The following is a 21,896-nucleotide window of genomic DNA, read 5'->3' on the forward strand; positions in this document are numbered from 1 at the left end:
TATTTGTCATTCCATGCTATGCCTTAAAAAAAATCCTCTTGTTTTGTCATTGAGCTCTTGTTGTGAAGCCTGCACCGGACATCTCAGCCTACACTCTTCCGCCAGCAATTGACCTTCCCGCTAGGTCACAAACCCACAGGAAACCCGGCTTCGTTAGTGCATTTCTTGTTTTCCATATCTGTACCCCCCACCGGCTAATGTGTTTGGGGCATGCGGGATGTTTTTGTTGTTTACAGGCCTGAGCATTGTTAGAAAACAGAAGTCCACTCGTGCCAAAACTACATACTGTATTGTTGGAATGTCTTCCTAAAGGCTGAGCGGCAAACAAATGCTATTTTTATCCTTCCGAAAGATGATAAAATATTTTTTTTCTTCCAAACCGGAGTCTGTGTGTGGTCTCCCTGTATTTTAAACGATCAGACAAAAGTGCAGACTAAGTGATCTATACCATATGGAAAGTGAATTGCATGTGCATTTAAAGCTGCAGAACTACAAATATTACTTCAAAGCTATTTGGAGGGTCCAAAGGTATGGCGGCTGACCATAATCCGTAATGAAAAGGGTGGTCTGTAAACAAGTAGTGCCAACAACTCTGTATTCTGCATGGGCAAGACAGAGCGGGGTGAGAGCTGACCCTCGCTCACCTACCCCTCTGCACACACCTCACGCCAGCGGCGCAGTGTTGACTGATGTGTGTGTGTGTACCCACCCCTATTAAACAGGCACGGCTGCTTCCCTTTTGCTGGGGAGGGGGTCAGCTCCATTTACTTGACAGAATTTTAGCCAATCGCAGACCAGAGTTACTAATAATGCCCTCAATTGAGATCAATTAACCTATCATAGAAATGAAAGCAGCAACCCCCCCCCCCCCCCCGATTTTCACCTGATCTAGCTCCTGGAGTTCCCGAGGGCACTTACTGGTTTAGTTGTTGGACACTTAAAGATTGCCAGCACGATCATACAATAGGAAACTACAACATCATTACCCTGATGATGTTGCGGGTTTGGCAGCCATTTTGATTTCCCCAAAAGGACCGGCAAATAAACTGGCAGGTATCTTGTGAAGTGATGGGAGGCTGGAGCTAAAAATAGCACTGTACAGCTCTGGAAAAAGAAAAAGGGTGTGTGTGCCGAGGACACATTTGAAGTGAAACTTCTTCGTCTTTTGTCACAGAAATTGTATTTGTAATGGTGATGTTTTTAATGAAAAATCAAAACACAATTTCGGTGACAAAACATAACGAAGTTTGACTTAGAACGCGCATGCTCGGCACCCACCCTCCCCCTGTTTTAGCTATTTGCACTTCTATATTTATACTAACTGTGAATTCTGTGTGTGTCTCTGTGTGTGTGTCTATGCTGCTGCTGCGGAGGCCTCTGCGCTTGCGCGCCGAGCACCGGAAGCCTCTGCGCATGCGCGCCGAGCTGCCAACACTGACGTTGCCGACGGCCTCTTTTGCCAGCAATGACAACACTTCCTTGATTGTACTTCCGTCACCATGATGGCGATTTACTGCAAGGGAAATTTTCATTTGGTAGGTGCCAGCAAAGAAGTTTCACTTCAATAATAATAATACTGCTTTCACCTCTTTAGCGGAACCAGGGAAAGGGTGCCCCAGTACCAAAATATTCATGGGCACCCTGCACGCGATTCTAGGGTGGTCAGGTGTCCAGTATTGTACCGGACTGTCGTGTATTTGAACACTGTCCAGTAAAAACAAATAGTAATACTAGACATGTATTACCTCTCTGGACATAGTGATCTTACTGGCTTGGGGGGGCTGCGGGATTTCCCTGAGCAGGGAGAGAACAGGACTGTTGATAGGGAGCTGGCCAGCTTCCTCCATCCTGATTGGCTGCATTACCTAGCAGTAGCCAATCAGGAGGAGGTGTCTGGAGTGGGATGGTGTGGCCACGATTATACGTTTATATACGAATACATACTCTTACATCATAAGGCTGCGGCTACGCTGCCGCTGAGCTCATGCTTGAGAGCGGTGATGTCACCAACTCTCCAAGCATGAGCGCAGGCTGTCCTACATAAATTCGGGAGGGGGGTGGCGTGTCATTGGCTAGATCGGGCTTTGTGTGTGTCTGTGTCCCTCCATTCTCTCTCTTCCCCCATTCCCTCCTCTCACCCCCCTTTCCTCCTCTCTCACCCCCCTTTCCTCCTCTCTCTCACCCCCCTTTCCTCCTCTCTCACCCCCCTTCCCTCCTCCTCCCCCCCTTCCCTCCTCCTCTCCCCCTTCCCTCCTCCTCTCCCCCTTCCCTCCTCTCTCTCCCCCCTTCCCTCCTCCTCTCCCCCTTCCCTCCTCCTTCTCCCCCCCCCTTCCCTCCTCTCTCTCCCCCCTTCCCTCCTCTCTCTCCCCCCTTCCCTCCTCTCTCCCCCCTTCCCTCCTCTCTCCCTTCCCTTCTCTCCCCCCTCCTTCCCTTCTCCCCCCCCCTTCCACCTCCCTCCGCTCCTCCCCCCCATCCACCTCTCTCTGCTACCCCCCTTCCACCTCTCTCTGCTCCTCCCCCCCCTCCTTCCACCTCTCCGCTGCCCCCCCCTCCACCTCTCTCCGCCGCCCCCCCCCCCTTCCACCTCTCCGACACCCCCCCCCCCCTTCCACCTCTCAAAACCACCCCCCCCCCTTCTAGCGCTACTCCATACACTTTTGGGTGGGCCCGGACATTGGGGAAAAGGACCTCAGGGTATTGGTGCCTAGCACCTACTGTACTTTGGGGACACTCATTGGTGGTACTGAGTGGGGGTTGTTATACTGTGTGGTACAGGGTACTGTTTATGGTGTGTAGTAAAGGTTGTTATTATATATACAGACGTGTGTTTGTGTGTGCATTACTGATATTGTTCCTGGGACGGGCTTATCCTGCTGCGTCATGATCCCTTGCAGGTGGAGGCGCTGCACCGAGGTGGATATCCGATCACCCCAGGCTCCCAGTGGCAGAGGCTCTGGCCTTCTGTGAGCCAACGGGTAACGGCAGTACCGGTAGTCTCTTTAGTAAGGTGGGAAAGAAGGCTACATAAGTAAAAACCTTTCTTGCTTTATTCATTGTAACACCGCCGGAAGAAGAGATCAGTGTATCTCGAAAGCTTGCACAAATAAAAGCATTTCGTTAGCCACAGAACGGTATCGTCTATTCATTTTTTATTTTATACATAGTTAACCCGTATTGCTGCTTTAACAGTTGTGGCAACAAGTCTCCTGTGTTAGAAAGATTTATACAGTCTGGTATACATGTTTGCGCAACAACAAAAATAAAAAGTGTGCGACTATGTTTCTTAACAATAAAAATAACTGTGTTACTCAGGGTTTGTAAAGAAATAAAACTAGAAGTACTTTTTACCCCTTAGTACTGAACTCCAATCCTCAAGGGTCACCACCAGGTCAGGTTTTCAGGATATCCCTGCTTCAGCACAGGTGGTTGTCATAATGACTGAGCCACTGATTGAACCACCTGTGCTGAAGCAGGGATATCTTGAAAACCTGACCTGTTGGTGGCCCTTGTGGACTGGAGCTGGCCGCCCCTGCCCTAGAACCATCAAATTTGAACCACTGATGAAACCCCCTGCAAGTGTAAGAGCAGCTGAACATCACTAGACATTGGCTAGGCACATTAAACTATCGTCTCCTACACCAGATTTGACTTCCTTTGCTGCTGCTGCTGCTGCTGCTGCTGCTGCTGCTGCTGCTGCTGCTGCTGCTGCTGCTGCTGCTGCTGCTGCTGCTGCTGCTGCTGCTGCTGCTGCTTCTACAGTGCTGAGTAATCAAATACCTGAGTAGGAGGGAAAAGCCCTTCTAAAATCCGGAAGAGGAAATAGAGGTATGGCTAAGACAACAGCTGAAACGTGAGACTTTTCACTTGGTTATCTATCGCTGTCCCTCTCTCCTGAAGCCGAGTACAAGGTCACCTGAAGCAAGACCTCTCTCTACATGGTAACAAAGCCGGTCAACTTTTGCTTGGAGACTCCCAGCCAACCCAGGATTTAGGGATAGCCAATGAGTATGATTGATAGGATGGAATAGGTACTTATAGCTGTCTTAGTCCAGTTAACATGTGCACTGTTTCTCTATAATCTCTCTCTTCCCAACTACCACCATGACTGCTCACCTTTTCTTTATTTCTAAAAATGTTTTTATCAGGAAGTAATACATTGAGAGTTTGCTCCCTGCCATATACCTGTCTTATACTCCCCCATTATCCCGATCTGTACAAGCACTGCGATGTATGCATGTTTATTTGCTACAAAAGGATGTGTATAACAATACTTCATGACTGGAGGAAGAGAGCATTGCTCCTGAATGCTTGTCTTTAAAATAGATGCTGTATATAGTCTACAATCTTGCCCGTGAATGCTCCCGTATACTGAGGACAGGTTCAGCTAAATCCTGCTTTTGTAGGTCTTATTCCCTGTAGAGCTTATTCAATAAACCTTATTGCCCTTTCCATTTGGGAAATCTATTGGGTTGGAATAGCAAAGCCTTTTATTATTTTATCTGATGAGATGCTTAGAGCAGGGGTGCTCAACTCCAGTCCTCCAGCCCCCCGCCCCCCAACAGGTTTTCAGGATATCCCAGCTTCAGCACAGTTGGCTCAACCAGACGAAGACTGAGCCCCTGATTGAGCCAGTTGTGCTGAAGCAGGGACTGATGGAGCCACCTGTGCGGAAGCTGGAAAATCCTGAAAACCTGACCTGTTGGTGGGGATTTGAGGATTGGAGTTGAGCACCTGTGGTTTAGAGATTACTCCCCATCAATGGGAAGGTGGTCACCTGATCTTCAAGAACAGCTTCAATGTTTTTTTTATATAAGCTAAAACATGGTCAGGATTCCTGAGGCGTCCTACTTTTTAAATGAAAGATCCCTGCCAGATCATGATAATGCAGAAAATCCATCAAAGAATTAACCGAAACATCCCAGAGGAAACCAGATTACTATTACACATATTAAGCATCTTTTTTTTTTTTTTTTAACCATTTCTTAGATATCATATAATTTGCATTTAAGCAATAAACCCGAAACCTACACCGGTACCAGTCGGTTTTACTGATAATAATAAAAATAAATTGCTACTTTTTTTATTTATTGGGAGCAACAAGACTATGGGCAGTTTTTACCATCTTTACTTAATTCTTTGTTCGTAAAAATGGTTAATTTAAGGGGGGGGGGTCTCGTTTTGTGATTATTGCGCTGCCTTCATGAGCCGCAAAGAATGTTAAATGACAGAGATTAAAAAAGAATTAGACAGACTGATTGAAAATAGAAACACATTCATATTTCACAGGAAACAAATAAGTCACAAAGTAATTTTAAGGAAGCAAGTTACATTTAGGTTGTTGGGGGAGGGGGGGGGAATTTTGCCCAATAAGTGGGACTGACACTTTAAAATTCTCATCTGAAGCTAGGTCAAGCTGTTCCCTCAATCAGGATCCAAGTAGAATATCCAGCCACTCACTATGTCCAAGGAGGTAATACCAGGCACATACATATCCAGTATTACCTCTTATTTTTTTACTGGACAGACTGTCCAAATACAAGACAGTCCGGTTCAATACTGGACACCTGGCAACCCTATGATTCCAGCGCCAGAAGACACCTTATTGCCCATTCACTTAAATCGGCCGTAAGTGGCCTTCTGTTGCTGCAAGGTGTTTTATGAAATAGCACTGCTTAGTTAATATGGCCCGGTCTCTCTCTAAGGTAATCCCTGTCTTTATATTACTATCGGTATAAGGTTGTCTAGTCCTAATTCTGCACTTTTCCTTGTTTAGGAAGTTCCCTGCAGAAAGACAATTGGAGTGTAAAATGTCAAACCTGGTACCTTCCCTCTACATTATATCTTATTCAATTTTTTCAATTCACCACCCTCATGCCCCCCAGTCGTTCTGTCCTGCTCACTGGGGTAATGGTGCCACTGTGTGCTGGAGTGGCCTGGGCTCTGTACAAGTACCGTTCTTGGACAGTAAGTGGAAGGGTTGTAGATCTGAAGACTCTGCAGGCACTCTGCCGGTATGTGCTGCTTGAGTCCACTCATGGACAACCAGATAGTGTGCTGCAAACCTACAGGGCGTACGCAGAACGAGACCATCAAATAAAAGAGCTACTCTTCACTCCAGAACAAGGTACGTATGAAACATCTCCCTTTCTGCCATGGAGCTACTCGTATGCATCCTCAAGCAGGTGTGTTTTGGGGTGGGTCTTAAATGTGGATTGAGTGTGCCAGTCGGATATTGAGGGGAAGGCATTCCAGGGGTGTGGGGCAGTCAGTGAGAAGGGTTTAAGGCGGGAGAGGGCTTTAGATACCAAAGGGGTAGAGAGAAGACATCCTTGAGCAGAACGCAAGAGTCAGGATGGTGTATTGCAAGAAATTAGGGCTGAGATGTAAGGAGGAGCAGAAGAGTGTAAAGCTTTAAAGGTGAGGAGGAGAATTGAGTGTGTGATTCGGGATTTGATAGGAAGCCAGGAGAGGGATTTCAGCAGAGGGGCGCTGAGACAGATTTCGAAAATAGTAGAGTGATTCTGGCAGCAGCATTTAGGATAGATTCTAGGGGAGACAGGTGAGAGGCAGGAAGGCCGGACCTCAGGAGGTTACAGTAGTCGAGACAGGAGAGAATGAGGGTCTGTGTCAGAATTTTTGCAGTCGAGCAACAGAGGAATTGCGTATCTTTGTAATATTGCGGAGGAAAAAAATGAGTTTTTTGATACCTTTTGAATGTGAGAAGAGAATGTGAGGGAGGAGTCGAGTGTGACCCCTAGGCAGCGTGCTTGGGCTACTTAGTGAATGATAGTACTTCCAACAGTAATGTGTAAGGAGGTAGTGGGGCCAGGTTTGTGAGCAAGTATGAGGAGCTCTGTTTTTGCCATGTTAAGTTTAAGTCAGCGGAGGGCCATCCAGGATGATATAGCAGAGAGACATTCAGAAACTTTAGTCTGTACAGCAGGTGTAAGGTCAGGGTTAGAAAAGTAAATGTGTGTGTTATCAGCATAGAGGTGATATTTGAACCCAAGAGATGTGATTAGGTCAACTAGAGAGAGTGTGCAAAGAGAAGAGGTCCCAGGACAGAGCCCTGGGGTACCCCCACAGAGAGAGCAGGATGTGTTCGCAAAAGAGACACTGAAAGTATGATGGGAGAGGTAAGAGGAGATCCATGATAGAGCTTTGTTACGAATGCCAAGAGTATGGAGAATGTGAAGGAGAAGAGGGTGGTCCACAGTATCAAATGCTGCAGAGAGGTTAAATAATATGAGCAGAGTGTAATGACCTCTATCTTTGGCAGCATGGAGGTCATTAGTTATTTTAGTGAGGGCTGTATCAGTGGAGTGAGCAGTGCGAAAGCCAGATTGTAGAGGGTCTAGGAGAGAATAGGTGTTGAGAAAATGGAGCAAGCGAGAGAATACAAGACGCTCAAGGAGTTTAGAGGCAAAAGGCAGGAGGGAGACAGGTCGATAGTTAGAAAGACAGGTGACATAGTAATAAGTGGTATAACTGTTGAATGTTTGAAGGAAGAGGGAAAGGTACCAGACTAGAGGGAGGAGTTAAAGTGAGCAGTGTTATACATTATACAGTAGGGCCCCGCTTTCGGCGTTTCGCTTCTCGGTGATCCACCAATACGGCAGTACTGAGAAGGGGGCCGCCATGTCTGCGCATGTGCACAAGGGGGGCGCCCGAGGTCGCGCATGCGTACAATGGGGGAGCGGCCAAGTTCGCGCATGCGCAGAAGGGGGACAGCAGAGTCTCCACATGCACAGAAGGGTAAGAAAGACAGAAAATCGTCGGTGGACATAGAAAATGCTATGTTCTGATTTTCGGCCATTTTCGCTTTCTGGCGGCGGGTGCCTAGAACGCAACCCGCCATATGAGTGGGGCCCTACTGTATACAATAATTGCATGCACAGGAAGAGATAATATATGTTATAGGCGTATGTAACAATTACAGACTAGATTAAAATGAGAGACAGATTTAGAGTATATATATAGTATATATAGCTTTATAGTATAATCTACCATACTGCAGATTGACAGAGACAAAGGACCTATAGCGCGATGACTCTGTCTCTGACCCTGCAGGATGGTGTAGTGCCACAGGCACAGCCCAAATACTGACATTAAGAAGCTCTGCCCCTCACTGGATATATGTTAAGACTACAGTATAATCCATTGATCATAGAAGAAGCCACACTTAGTTCTAGTAACTGTATATCAATACATTTAGTCAGTACCGTGAGTTGTGAGCACTTGTCTCTACATTAACATGTGAATAAAGAAAGCGGATACCACTTGGGTGACATCATACCCTGTTCTGCTGTGGTTCTTATCCCCAAGTTCCGTGGGAGGGGTTTTGCTTGACTTGTTTAACACCCCTTTCTCCAATGGCCTATTCACAGATGCTTTTCTAGCTGATGTTTTCAAGCAAGCTGCCCCTCTGATAGTTCTGGCACTGGGCACTCAATGTGGGTATTCTGCCATCCGTCTCTTGTCTCTCCTGCCCCCAAAAGGCAAACTGTATGCCGTGGAACCAGAGGAGAACGTAGCAGAGTTAGCAGAGGAGATGATGCTAGTAGCTGGTTTCAAAAACACCCAGGTGAGAAGAAAGCTTGGGATAGTATCTGCATCAGGGGTGGCCAACTCCAGTCCTCAAAGGCCACCAACAGATCAGGTTTTCAGGATATCCCTGCTTCAGCACAAATGGCTCAGTCATAATGTGCTGAGCCACTGATTGAGCCACTTGTGCTAAAGCAGGGATAATCCTGAAAACCTGACCTGTTGGTGGCCCCTTGAGGACTGCAGTTGACTACCTCTGATCTACATCCTCTGTCATCTGAGATTTGCAGTACAATAATCAGTTGGGTATTTCTAACTGGTGCTGTATAATAGGTCACTTTTGTGGAAAAAGGATTATGAGTACAAAAAACAATTAGAATTTGCACTCACCAGCTTCCTATCAGTTGACTCCTTTGGTGCTCAAGACCAACTCCCTCACTGCAGGGCACAAACAATCTGAAAAGAATCTGTTGAGAGCAGCACCCAAACTTAGTAGGAAAAAAAAAAAAACTCGTTGACGCCTTAAAGGTTTTTGCAAAAAAAAAAAAAAGCTATGCCCTTAATTGTAGTAATTATCCTGGTCAGAAACAAAGCAGTTGCAAATATATAAAACAACCCTTAATATGCCACATAATAGCTTCAGGCAGCAATGCGACCGTTTCAATGCTTCCTAGCGTTGGTTTGTTTCTGACCAGGATGACAATATGTGAATTACTGATTATGATGAGTAGCCATTGTCTAAACAGGAAAAACATCTGTGAATATCAGTGACAATATCTTGTGAAGTTAATATTACCTCCATCAAGCAATGTATCTTATTAGTGTAGTAATAATGCAAATGTAAGCTATTCTGTTGCAAGTATTTCTGCTGTCAGAAACATACTTCGTTCAAGTTTTTTTGATGGTGGGATAATGTTTTTAATGTTATGGCAACAAGGCACTGTTAGGTTTTTGTGAAAGTTATCAAAGCAAAGAAGTGTGAGATTGGTGGTAGTTGTGGTGCCTTTGCAGTAGAAGACACTGCTGGAAGGCAAGCAGTAAGCTCTGTGTGGTCTTGAACAAGACACTGTGATATCGGAGACAAAGAGAATGACACGGTAAAGCTTTTTACATATGTTCTGTAATATACAATTATACATACAGTAGATATTGAGTTTACCAAACTGTAGGTTCAGTACATACAATATATATTGAAGTCCGTTCCTCTTTCACATTTCTGTTTTGTAGTTCCGGCTGTTGCCTCATCATCCAGTAAATGCCATTCATGCCTTGATCACTCGGTTTGGGTTAGGGATTGTGGATTTAGTCTTGGTGGGCAACCAACCCTGGCAACATCTCCAAAGTTTGCTGGCACTGGAGCAGATGGGGGCCCTGCAGTCTGGGACTTTAATACTAGCCAACCACATGGAGGACTCAATGGCTGAAGATTTCATGAAGCATCTTCAAACTGATCAGCACTACAGGATTCGGGACAGCTGCAAGGGGCTACTGAAGATTGAATGTGTGGGACAGAGCGCATCCTAACCATGCTGACCAGTGAAACATTAGCAACGAGTAAAAGGACTGCTAAAAACAACACACTTGAAAAACATGTTATAGTAAAAGTAATAACTTGTAACTAGTTGGGGTGTACAGATGTGACTGTGGGGAAATTGTGCTGTCTATCTCAATAGACCAATGTACTGTAGAGAGCTGAAAAAGAACATGATGCCCTGTACTGTATGTTACTGACTATATACCCCAAACGCAATGAAGCAGAGTTCCCCAAAGGAGATTCCAAGTAGAGCTCTATTCACAAGTTTCTTAATGCAATGCCTTCAATTTATTTAGAAGGGCATTGGATAGAGCAACTTTTCAGGTTCTATACTGACCTTTCACCTGATGAAAGGTCTGTATGGGACCTGAAACCTTGGGCCACACATATAGAGTTTTCCCTACAGAAAATATCTTGTCCCATTTTGACGGACTATATACATACTGTAACAATCCTTCTTCTATACAATATAATGTGAATTAGCTCCAATATAAGACTTTACCTGGTCTGCAATGTTGTTTTGCCGCAATACCTGCTCTCAGCTTAACCCACAGTAATAACTGAGAAGACTTTCACACTGCAAGGGATTGTCTGTTGGTGTCTGGAGCAGGAGTCTTTGGAAATGGTAGAGAGTCAGCGGCATTATTTATCTGCTTTGCTGCCAGGGCACTATGCCGCTTGGCATATGCATTGCAGAGCCCACTGGTATCAACTGGGTTATGGGAAGTCCCCCATAATGTCTGTTCTCCAATAAGAGTGTGTAGTGAAAATCATCAGTGTTTTGTTACAGGGCGTTAATCTGCGGGACAAAAAATAATGCTTTAAGAAAATTGCCCGATACCCAAGATGGCACTTAATAGTATATTTACTTGACCCCTTTACTGTTTGAAGGGACTGCAAAGCAGTAAATATATTGGCAACAGAAACAACAAGATGAGAGAGACTCCAAAAATGCTATTTTAATCTGAAAACCCTGTACAAATAGACAATTAGTGAAAAACTCAGACAGGCAGATAAATAAAAATAAAATAAAGAAAGAAATGATAAATAACTTATAAACACAAAGATACATCATTACACTACAAAAAGACAACTACTCAGCCCAGCCGGCTGACTACTCTCTTGGATTGCTACCCATTATGGATTCTGTTCTATAATTGACTGGGAGATAGAATGCTAACAGAGCCGCATGGAACTTTTCTCACCACGTGATCTTATGACTCTTGAGGTGTGAAAGTATACTGTATAGTGTAGCGGTGGTTGAGACAAATGTTCTAGCATGGATCTTTAACAAGTCAAGGGAGAATTTTCAGTAACTGCAGTTTTGTATCACTTGCTGAAACATTTGTCAGAGCTTTAAAGTAATCATTCTAATTATCTATACACACTTATTTCAATTTTTTAAGCTCTCTGGCTTTTATCAGTCTGATAACTACTGTGAGATACACACACACTTACCCAACATCTGCACTGTGGCTAAATAGATAAGGATTGTCAAAAGAGGACAAGCATTGTTCAAGTTCTCTGCAGTTTCATCAGTCCAGTATAATTGCTGCATTATAGGAATGGCTTTAATATTTGTTCCTAATTAATGCATTTCAAAAATAGCCGAGGCAGCATGTTCCCATTGTTAGCTATTGTCTCATGCAGAGAATGACATTTTGGCCTAATTTTAAAAACGTACATTTTTATATTCTCAAACTAACATTAGAAAAGGCTGCAGGGCTTCTGCATAGGTCAAACATTATTACTGCCCTAATGTACTGTACCTTACTGAGTAGCGCCACTGCCCTAAGATTGTTAAAAAATCTCAGTGAGTGCAGAACGATCATGTGTTTGCACTGAAGTGATGTAATACGTACATTGCATCAGTACACCTCTCAGCGGTCCATTACTGTATAACAGAACTAGATGCAGTCTAAGACTGAAGCTCAGCCTGACATTTTCACGTCTAACCACACAATGTTTTATCCTGAACAGTAGGCGAGAGTGTGGAGATAGTTACATACATGAAGATATTTGGAATCTTGTGCAGGGGATGGAAGAATAGTAAGAGAGGAAAGTACGGTTCCAGGATGAGCGGAACTAGGGCGAGTTGAGAAACGTGTATATATCTCTAGCCGATAAACACGTTTGGTCTGTTTACCAGGTGGTTCCACTGTCGCCAAAAGGGATTTGTTTGCTATCAGGTAGTGGTATCAACTATTCTACACACCATGTATTTGTTGCTACCATGGAAGTATGCATTCAGGAGCTAGGTTAGCATTAGATGATTTCACTATTCTACAGGTGTTTCCAAGGTCTACAGTACCAGGGCCGTTTTCACAAAGGATATGGGTCATCATAGGTAACATTTTCTTTTCTATAGATAGGTTTAGGTTTATTTTACTCTGTCGGGGGCATTAGAAACTCAGGTGCTTGGTTGCTAACATTCAACATAATGCGGAGGGGTCTGAAGTCCTGGCAGCCTATAATACGGGTAAATACATTAACTCTAGAATGGCAGAAAGCACTAAAGAAGTAGGATTACCATCAGGTTACATGACTTTTGCCTTTACCAGGGGATTGGGTTACAATTACCATGTGGTTACTATTATTTAACACCGTTCTGAAGGTGATGCCAGCTATTGGTGACCCAAACTCCTGAGTACCTTGTTACATGACAAGTCAGAAATGTTGTGATGTTGCGGTGTCCTTGTAATGAAAGACTGCAGCTCCTCGTCCAAACAACAACAAAAATAGCAATGTACTCAAGTCATAAGGAGCTTCTTTTGCCTTCCTAATTCTGCGTACTATACATATTTAAGAATAGGAGAATAAGAAAACCCTATATACATTAGCTTCTTGTGGCTGAGAATGAAATTGTAGCTCTTTGAGGACTCCCAATCACAGCTCACCAGTGGTTGCTCAGCTAGTTTCAGACACCGTCCCCTGTACCCCAGTCCACCCCTGAGGTCTTACTGCAGGCTGAAAGTCTCATGAGCACCTCAGAGGCCGTATCACCATGGGACTCAACTTTCTGACTTAACAGCATCTCAAAAAGAGAGCTCATCTCAGAAAGGAAGGTGCTGGCAAGTCTGTTCCCTTGCGATCCCTCTGAAGCTTTGCCAAATGTCAGGAAGGTCCTAAGCTCTTCTTTCTCAGCAGCCGTTATTGGGGGCTGTTGTAGGGTTTGGGGGGCTGGAGTGAAGATGTTGTCCTTGTAACTGTTGGTTAAAGGCAAGGAGAAGCGGGATATCCATCCTGGATCTAGCTCACTCAGACGGTTGCTCTCTGGACCTGTTATACACAAAGTATCAATACGTTAGCCAGATATCACTATTTCTGGTACAACAATTCACTGTGCACCTTAATAAAAACTCTTTACTTTCTGTACACCAAGTGCAGAGTACTAGAAGCTATTTTGGTTCACAGAACATCTTCATAGATCTTGTGACACATTAGTTTTCAAGATCACAAAAATCATTTTTTTCTAGATGTGACCAAATGATATAAGTTAATATGAAATGGTAATATAAGAAGGGACTCTTGTGGCCTCGGTGTACATAAGCTTTCATCTTTAAGGAACGCTCATGATGCTATCCCAATCTGAAAAACGTGGACCATATATGGCCTTTATTCAATATGCTGCCAAACTGGCTTTCCCTTGCTTGGGAAGATGTAAACCCCATGCTGGGCTGTATTTGCTAAGCGGTGCTGTGAGACACCATCCAGCACTGCTTGGTAAATAAATATTACGTCTCATTTAATTGAATGGGCTGTAAGGTGTCTCTTGACATGCAAGGTGTCTTATGGTGTAACACCATTTAATAAATATGGCCCATTCACTTGAACGGCTTCCAACGCAAAAGTAGTTTTATGGAGTAGGACTTCTTAGCACAAATGGTCCTCTGTCTTTTTAATGTTTGGGCTTATCACTTACCCACGCACGGTCCCAACAGTGTTTCCAGACTGTCCTCTAGTAACTGTTCGCTGCCGGGCAGGTCACCCCATGGCTCTGAGTCCAGGTCTCCCGCCTCGCTTTCGCCATGCCCGCTGTCTTTCGTGCTCTGCCAATCGGCCTCCTGCCCTGCAGATCTACACAGAATAATATACACGGATTAAGATTCGATATCATTCATTTTAACATTACATGCTACATTTTAACTTGCATGTTATGGCTGAAGGGAGCAGCTTGTTGGCTGACCTGCCTTTGAAGCAGGTGAAGCCCATTGTAATACCAGAATTGGCTTTCCTTGGGACCTTGAGTAAGACACTAAATTAGATTGTAAGCTCTATGGAACAGGGGCTCACTGTGTTCTGTGACATACACAACCTTAGCAAGCTCAAACCCCAATCCCACAGTATGATCTATTTATATATTTAATTGTGTCAACTGCAGCGTCACTGGGAAAGTCACCTCAAATACAACAATAAACAATAAAACCCCAATGCACATCCAATATGGGTCATTTAGTTCAATCTTTTGGCCAAAACATGTTAAGCAGGTCCAGGTTGACCTACAAAGGACACTGTATACAAATCGGTTGTGTAGGGACCAGCGGATTACGGAATCCACGGATTGGATTGGTAAAATCCACCAGCGGATTCTATCAAATGGCGGTTTTTGATTAATCCACGCAGATTGAAATGGGCAACATCCGTCAACAGATTTTACACCGCAGAACGGATTTTGAATGGTAAACTCGGGAAATGCCCATCTCTAATCATAGGTCTATCACCAGCTCCGTGCACACAAATGCACTGCAGGCTCTTCTGTCCCTGTAATGATCGTTTGCATCACCAGGAGACTAGAAGTATGTGACTGTGGGGTTTATTTATGATGCATGCAGAAGGCAATTAAAAGCGGACTTGGTCCATAGCACCAGTAGAGGATCAGACATTTTACACATGTTTCCATATGCCGGAAGATGTCTTAGCACTGTTTAGTAAATATGGGCCATCTTCATGCCTTGCATAATCAATAAAGTTTCTATTAGGGAACCTGTGCTGTTCTCTTTAGGCCAGGTCCGCGCTGGCTACTGCAGCGCTGCTGTTGCGGACGCTGCAGGAGTCAAGCGACCCCTCGTGCTGTGACGATTAATCTCTAACGTTACCTGCCAACTTTAGATGAGTACTTGTTGCCTCTGTGAAGGGTCTTGGGGTGAACTTGTCCTTGGTGCAGCATGGAAAGAAGCTGTGAAATTTGCTGTGAAAACAGGAAAATTTTTCCATTATTTAGCAGTACGATGGTAACGAGCTAAATCCAACTCGTTAGTGACAGGCTCTAGTTTTATATCCATCTCTCCTCATGTTCTCTCATCTGGATAACAGCTAACTTCAGAAAACTCCATGGCAAATTATACTGGGGTGGCCTGTATATACACCAGGATTACATCAGCCTGACAACCAGGTTTAGGTGGGTGCTCTAACACAGCTTGTGTATATATATATATCAAATAAAAATATCACTTGTGAGCACATTCACATTTTAGACCTGTCTAAGACGTGAATGTGCTCACAAGTGATATTTTTTGTGGCTATACGGTATGCTGTACGGTGGAGGGGTTTTTCGTCACCTTTTTCACCCACCATAACGTATCTAATGTGTATATGTGTATAAATACATACTATATGTGTGTGTGCACATGTGTTAAATAATGTGTATGTATATATATATATGTATGTGTGTATATATATATATACACATACATATATACACACACACAAGTTATCCACCGTTAGCATATAGCCATTCTGGGAAATTACATGCAAATGATCACACAATGTGTCACCTTTTGCCTGAAACCCATTTTTATATGGAATCCTTATGACACATTGTGTGCTCATTTGCATGTTAGTTCCCAGAATCCCTTGCTGCAATGGAAGCACTATATGCTAGGATAGGGGTGCGCAAACTTTTTTTGCTGCAGCCCCCCTGCCTGCTCTCCTCCGTTGTTGCACCCCCCCTTACCTCGTGCGTGTCCAATGACGCCACGGGGTCGTGTTACATCACGTGACGTGACCCGCGGCGTCATTTGATGTCACGTTTCCATGGCAACCGTGATGCCACATGACCCGGCGGCGTCATTTGACGCCGCATTGCCATGGTCACGCGTCCGGAAGCCGGCTGAATCTCGGTAAGTAGAGGTTGCAGAGGCCTCACGCGGTCCCCTGGCATTTACTTTAAATGCCCTGGGGAAGAGCGTGGGACCTCTGCAACCGCCAACGCCCCCCCAAATAATCTCGCGCCCCCCAGTTTGCGCACCGCTGTGCTAGGTGATAATGGTGAAAGGCAAGGTTGCAGACATGTGAATGTTTTCACAAGTGATATTCTTTAATGCCTATATACATATATATATACACACACATTTTGTTTTTGAACACTGAATTACCAAAAGAAAAGGAAAAAACTAGATACAGTATATAATATACACACACGTATTATATAATAAATATTATATATGCAATTTGATTGATAGCAACCAAAGTGTTCTCAACGTATTTAATACATCTTGGTATGGCTTGATTTGAACAGTAAACATTGTCCCCAGCCAACCACACCTGGATGCACAAAGCAACGACAGCAGTGCAGGATGTGATTGTGTTAAAAGAAATCACATCCTTCAGCTTCCTCTCAGCTGTTCACTTCTGCAATCAGCCAAAGAAAACTGGAACTTAACTCTTTCATTGCTGTGACCCTCTAGCTTAACAGCAAAGGGAACAGGCTGGGCCTGCCCTGATTTTACATCTCCCTTACTAAACCACTCAGAGATTAACACAATGCATAGAACTCTAAAGTATGACACATGCAAAACCAAGACTGGCTAAGCCTGTCCCTGATTATCTAGCAAACAATAGCTCATTTTTCATTGCTAGAAGACCTACAAAGAATTGCAAATCAGAAAATAATTTGAAGCTTATAAAATGCATGGAGAAGAAAGTCTGTTCTTAGAGCATCTGTTAGTTACTTAAGCAAGTTATATTCTTCAGCGTTCATCAATATTTGAAGTACACATCAAAAATGAGTAATACTATTATAAAATATGAACACAGAGCTTTGGGGGGTGGAAAAGTCTAGCTCAGCACATTTACAAAGACCCTACTGTTCTGTGTGCACCATCTTTTTAAAGGGTGTGGTAGAGACTACATTCTAAGGCTTCTACAATATTGCTATTAGGGAAATAGGCATTGAGTTGTGCTACCCTCACACTGACATCAGGTAATAACACCCTAAGGGGCTACATGGCCTCTATTGGGTTTGTTTAGTATTTGTCACACAACTCCTGTGTCTTGAGGCTTTAGAATCAGGGAAGTAAAGTGAAGCTGCCAGAAGCACTTTTAATGCTGTTACGCTAGTGCTACCCTGACAATCATGGATTTGGTTACCATCAGGGAGTTGTGAACTTCAGGAGCCCAAGTCATCAGACCCTTATGGCATGACAAAAAGGCATTACAGTAGAAGCTGACACTTACTACATCTCATTGTGTGGTAATATTGATCAGAATTATTTCTTGGCATCCTAAAGCCACTGTCCTATTGTTTGCACCGTAGTCTATAATGGTATTTAGAAAGAGAAATAAAGGTTTACCTGCACATGTGGTGACTGCATGGTGAGTTCCACTGGGTCCCTCTCTGCTAAAGCTGCCATAGACAATCGCACAAGGCTTCTCAGGATCTGTTCCTGGGATGACACCTCTGCATTCCGCTGACGCCTCAAAGTTGGAGATGTGGCTTGTAACAACGCTTCTTTATTGTATAAGAGAGGGTCTGAAGAGCTGGGGTCCTCACTGAGCCTCAACTGCGGGCTTCCTGGGTTCTTCAAGGTCTTGGTAGGTGTTGGGAGCGTGCTATGAAGGTCATGAAGATTCTCCCTTGAGCAGCTTCTTTGTCTCTGATACTGCAGAGTTCGGCATACAGAGGGAGGCAGAGAGAAAGGTTGCTGTAAATCTTGTGTAGTTTCTCTAAGTGCTTCATGATTATGTTGGTTCCTTAAGGTCCTGTAAAGAGTTGGAGTAAGATGGAAAGGGGTATGGAGGACATCATCCTCTGGAATCTCTTTACATTCACCTGACAAAGAAAATGGTTTGGAAGGATCAGGTGGTGTGATGGGGTCTTGTTGCCTACCCCTCAGCACTGGAACAACATGGATATCTGCCTTCTGAATCTGCCGCTGAGGCCTCCTAGGCTGGTGCCTGTAGGCAGATTCTTCTTCCCTACAGTTGTAGGCTCTATTATCCTTCCTATCCACGCGGCAAAAAGACATTATGAGAGCCAAAACTAAGAGGCAGACAGTCAGAAGAACAGCCAGGCAGATAACTATTACCATCGAGTGACTTAGCTTTACCTTGGATCCTGTAGCCGAGTTCTTCAGATGATCAAGGTGGCTGCTGAACATGACCCTCAGAAGAGCTGTGGTGTAGAGCCGAGGAGTCCCATTATCTCTCACTATAACCTTCAATTCCAATGCATTTCCAATGAGATGGCTGGCATTGCTTGCATTTAAATATACATGACCAAGATGTTCATCCATGGCAAACAAGCCTTGATGATCATCTGTCAGCTGATAGATAAGTTTAGCATTGAGATCAGAATCTGCATCAGTGGCTACGACATGAATAATGGGGTATGTATTGGTTATTGCTGTTAGTTTTTCATGTGTGCCTAGAGTGTTACTTCCTGATGTGGAATAGCCATGAGCCTGAGAGTCAGAAATCTCCATGGAGGAAAGTGGATAACCTGTTTCAGCATTTACAAGGACAGTGATACTTGCATGGCCCATCTTCAGTGGTGGTTGTACAATTAATGGGCTGTTATCATTTTGATCCCTCAGAAAGACACTGACCGAAGCATTAGTGCTACGTTTAGGGTTGCCATTGTCTTCTGCTTGAACAATCAATTTAATTTCTTTCATTTTCTCATAATCTAGCGTTTCAAGGGCAAAGATTTCCCCGGTACTGGAGTGGATGGAGACAAAGGTGGAGACTGGGTTCCCTGAGATGAGGGAGTCAAGGATACTGTATGTGACCTTGGCATTGGCATCTAGGTCAATATCGAGAGCACGTACTGTAAGGAGATGAGTAAGAGAAGGGTTGTTTTCCTCCAAGGTGACATCATAGCTTATCCTCTCAAACACAGGAGGGTTGTCATTAGCATCACTGACACGAATCTTCAAGGATTTATTAACTGAAAATGAGGGTTCTCCTTGATCTCGAGCCTGGATGGTAAGGTTATATTCATCCCATTTCTCTCTATCTAGTGTGGCATTGGTCAATAAGATGTAACTGTTACCATTAGCTCTCTGTAACCTAAAATGTGCATGGTCTTGAATTAGATGGCAGTGCACCTGCCCATTCACACCTGAATCTGGATCATTGGCCATTACTAGAGCTACAAAACTGCCCAAGGGAACAGCCTCTGATACTACAATTTCCTGGGAGTCTTGAGATGCCCAGGTGACTTGTATATCAGGTGCATTGTCATTGACATCTAAAACCTTGATGAGAACCTTGCAGTGTGTGGGGATAGGGTTAGGACCCAAATCCCTGGCTTGAACATCCAACTCATAAGAGCGCCTGCCTTCATGATCCAGTGGCTGTCTCAGAACTATCCCTCCCTTCTTGGGATCAATGCTGAACATGCTCATAACATGGTGAGGAGCATGCTTGCTGAAGGAGTATTCTATCTCCCCATTTGGTCCCTGGTCTGGGTCAGTGGCTGTGAGATTGAGAAGAAGGGTGCCAGGGGAGGTGTCTTCCGAGACCTCCAGGATTACAGAGCTTTCCCCAAACATGGGACTGTTATCGTTAGAGTCCAGGACATTAATCTTAATCAGGGTAGTGCCAGATTTTCTTGGGACACCCCCATCTAAAGCTGTTAGGACCAGATGGAAAGAAGATAGAAGCTCCCTGTCTAGTTCTTTCACCACTACCAGTTCTGGATGTTTGATGCCATCAGAACCTGCACTGTCATGCAAGGCAAAGTGCTCACTAATAGAGAGGGCATATGATCTCACTGCATTGCTCCCACTATCAGGGTCCAAGGCTTGGTCAAGCGGGATCCGGGTGTGCAAGGAAGCACTCTCTGAGATCTCCATATCTAGTTCTGGTTTTGGAAACCTTGGCTCATTGTCATTGATGTCCAGAACTTCTATCTCCACATGGACCAAAGACAAGGCCTTGGTTGCAAGGACATTAAACGAGAGTAGACAGTGTCCATGAGGCTGACAAAGTTGCTCTCTGTCTAGACGTCCTGTTGTTGTGATAGATCCATCTTTCAAACCCACTGGGAAAGAGTTAGGCTCCTGCATGAGTTGATATTCCTCATTCAGACCCTCTGTCCATCCTGGTGCATCAGAGATTCGCCCAATTAGGGTGTCTTCAGGTACTTCTTCTTGGATGCGAAATCTAACCATTAGAGAAGCTGAGTTCTGGCAAAGTCCTGTGTAGAAGAAGCAAATAGACAGAAGAGCAGAAACCTTGATGAAGATTTTAGGAATCACTCCCATTGTTTCTTAGGTTGCCCAAGCAGGAGCCGAATGCGATGGAATTGCCTGGGCGTGCTGTTCCCCACAGTAGAGTTATTAGTTGAGAGATGAGTGCTTCGTAACAGCTTCAAAAGCTTGCTGACAGATTCAGTGGCATGGGCTCTAGATGAGAAGCAGCTTTGTTCTCCACGGCATGCAGTCTATGGCACAGACTGGGTCTGTGACCACTGGCAGAGCTGCTGACATTTACACACACCAAAGTGGCCAGACACAAAGGTTGCTTAGGTTGGCAGGGGAGAATACAAAAGCAAAATAACCTGGGGAGGAGCAACATTATATAGAAAGTTATGTTACATTATTCCCAGGGAAACCACTCCCCCTCCTACAGGAAGAGGGATGAGGAAGGAACTGCAAGTTGGGTAAATGGACAATGTTTCATTAACACCTCTACTGCCAATGACAATTTCGTTGCACTGTAGAACCATTCATTTTCACAAGCTATGGCAGCACAATAGTTAACTTTTTTTTATTCCCTTAATAACTAAGTTTCTCAGGCTCCTCACAAAAGCATATTGGATATGAGGTAGTGATGATGATAAAGAGAAATGGGAGTTTGGTTACCATCAGATAATCCCCCCCTCCCCCACCCCCCATTTGCCGACTGATCCCCCCTAGAGAAAAGGGAAGAGGCAGACAAGAGGCTGGAAGAATCAGATAACAAAATGTTCTCAGCACATAAGCCAGAAAAATGAAAATTCTGCAAAGGATACAACGAGAGATGCCATCCACTGATATATACTTGTATTCAGAGACAAAGAGATAAATCTTTGACAGTAAGCAATAGCCTGTTTTCTCATCTATGTATGGACACATGTTCCCTATTAGGTACTGCAAAAAGAAAAGGCAATAAATACGTGGTTCGCCAAAGACTACCTTGAAATGATCATGACCCTATAATCAGTGTTCGACAAACCTATACATTTGCTCGCCCCGGGCGAGTGGATTTAACCCCCGGGCGAGTAAATATTGGCCCAAGCAGCACACGTTTGATACTAGGAGGCGAGTAGATTTTTTTGTGTGGCGAGTAGATTTTTTGGTGATTTGTCAACCACTGCCTATAATAATTCCACATAAAAGTATTTGCCTGAAAGATGTATCATGTCGGTTTTGTGTGGTCCCTATTCCTACACTACAAGCCCAAATAAATGACTTTTTATACACATTTCCTTTACTTTGCCTTTTACATCCCGATGACCTACTCTGTCCTTGCTTTTTGAAGAAATAGGCATTTTAAACCACTTTTCAGCTGCTCTTCAGTGCGAGGTTTCTAAAAACGACAGTATTTGACAATA

At 44.2% G+C, this 21,896-nt stretch overlaps 2 protein-coding genes across 4 annotated transcripts; one reads left to right on the forward strand and one right to left on the reverse strand.

Moving 5' to 3' along the window:
* The first annotated feature begins 871 nt into the window (after positions 1 to 871).
* LOC142495913 (transmembrane O-methyltransferase-like) lies at positions 872 to 10,579 on the forward strand. Of its 3 annotated transcripts, none has more exons than XM_075602030.1 (4): positions 872 to 1,535; positions 5,774 to 6,124; positions 8,388 to 8,584; positions 9,772 to 10,579. In XM_075602030.1, the coding sequence occupies exons 2-4, from the start codon at positions 5,872 to 5,874 to the stop codon at positions 10,066 to 10,068; spliced, it is 747 nt and encodes a 248-aa protein (XP_075458145.1). In that variant the 5' UTR covers positions 872 to 1,535; positions 5,774 to 5,871; the 3' UTR covers positions 10,069 to 10,579. The 3 variants fall into 3 exon arrangements, with proteins under 3 accessions (XP_075458145.1, XP_075458146.1, XP_075458148.1); XM_075602031.1 differs by lacking the exon at positions 872 to 1,535 and adding an exon at positions 3,807 to 3,938; XM_075602033.1 differs by lacking the exon at positions 872 to 1,535 and adding an exon at positions 3,825 to 4,028.
* Positions 10,580 to 11,026: 447 nt separating this feature from the next.
* On the reverse strand, positions 11,027 to 20,869 carry PCDH12 (protocadherin 12). Its single transcript, XM_075602028.1, has 4 exons — positions 17,650 to 20,869; positions 15,175 to 15,266; positions 14,001 to 14,155; positions 11,027 to 13,357 (listed from the first exon to the last, which is right to left on the reverse strand). The coding sequence occupies exons 1-4, from the start codon at positions 20,563 to 20,565 to the stop codon at positions 12,996 to 12,998; spliced, it is 3,525 nt and encodes a 1,174-aa protein (XP_075458143.1). The 5' UTR covers positions 20,566 to 20,869; the 3' UTR covers positions 11,027 to 12,995.
* Between the last annotated feature and the right edge of the window lie 1,027 nt (positions 20,870 to 21,896).

The sequence above is a fragment of the Ascaphus truei genome, chromosome 5 (genome assembly GCF_040206685.1).
Source record: "Ascaphus truei isolate aAscTru1 chromosome 5, aAscTru1.hap1, whole genome shotgun sequence".
Lineage (NCBI taxonomy): Eukaryota > Metazoa > Chordata > Amphibia > Anura > Ascaphidae > Ascaphus > Ascaphus truei.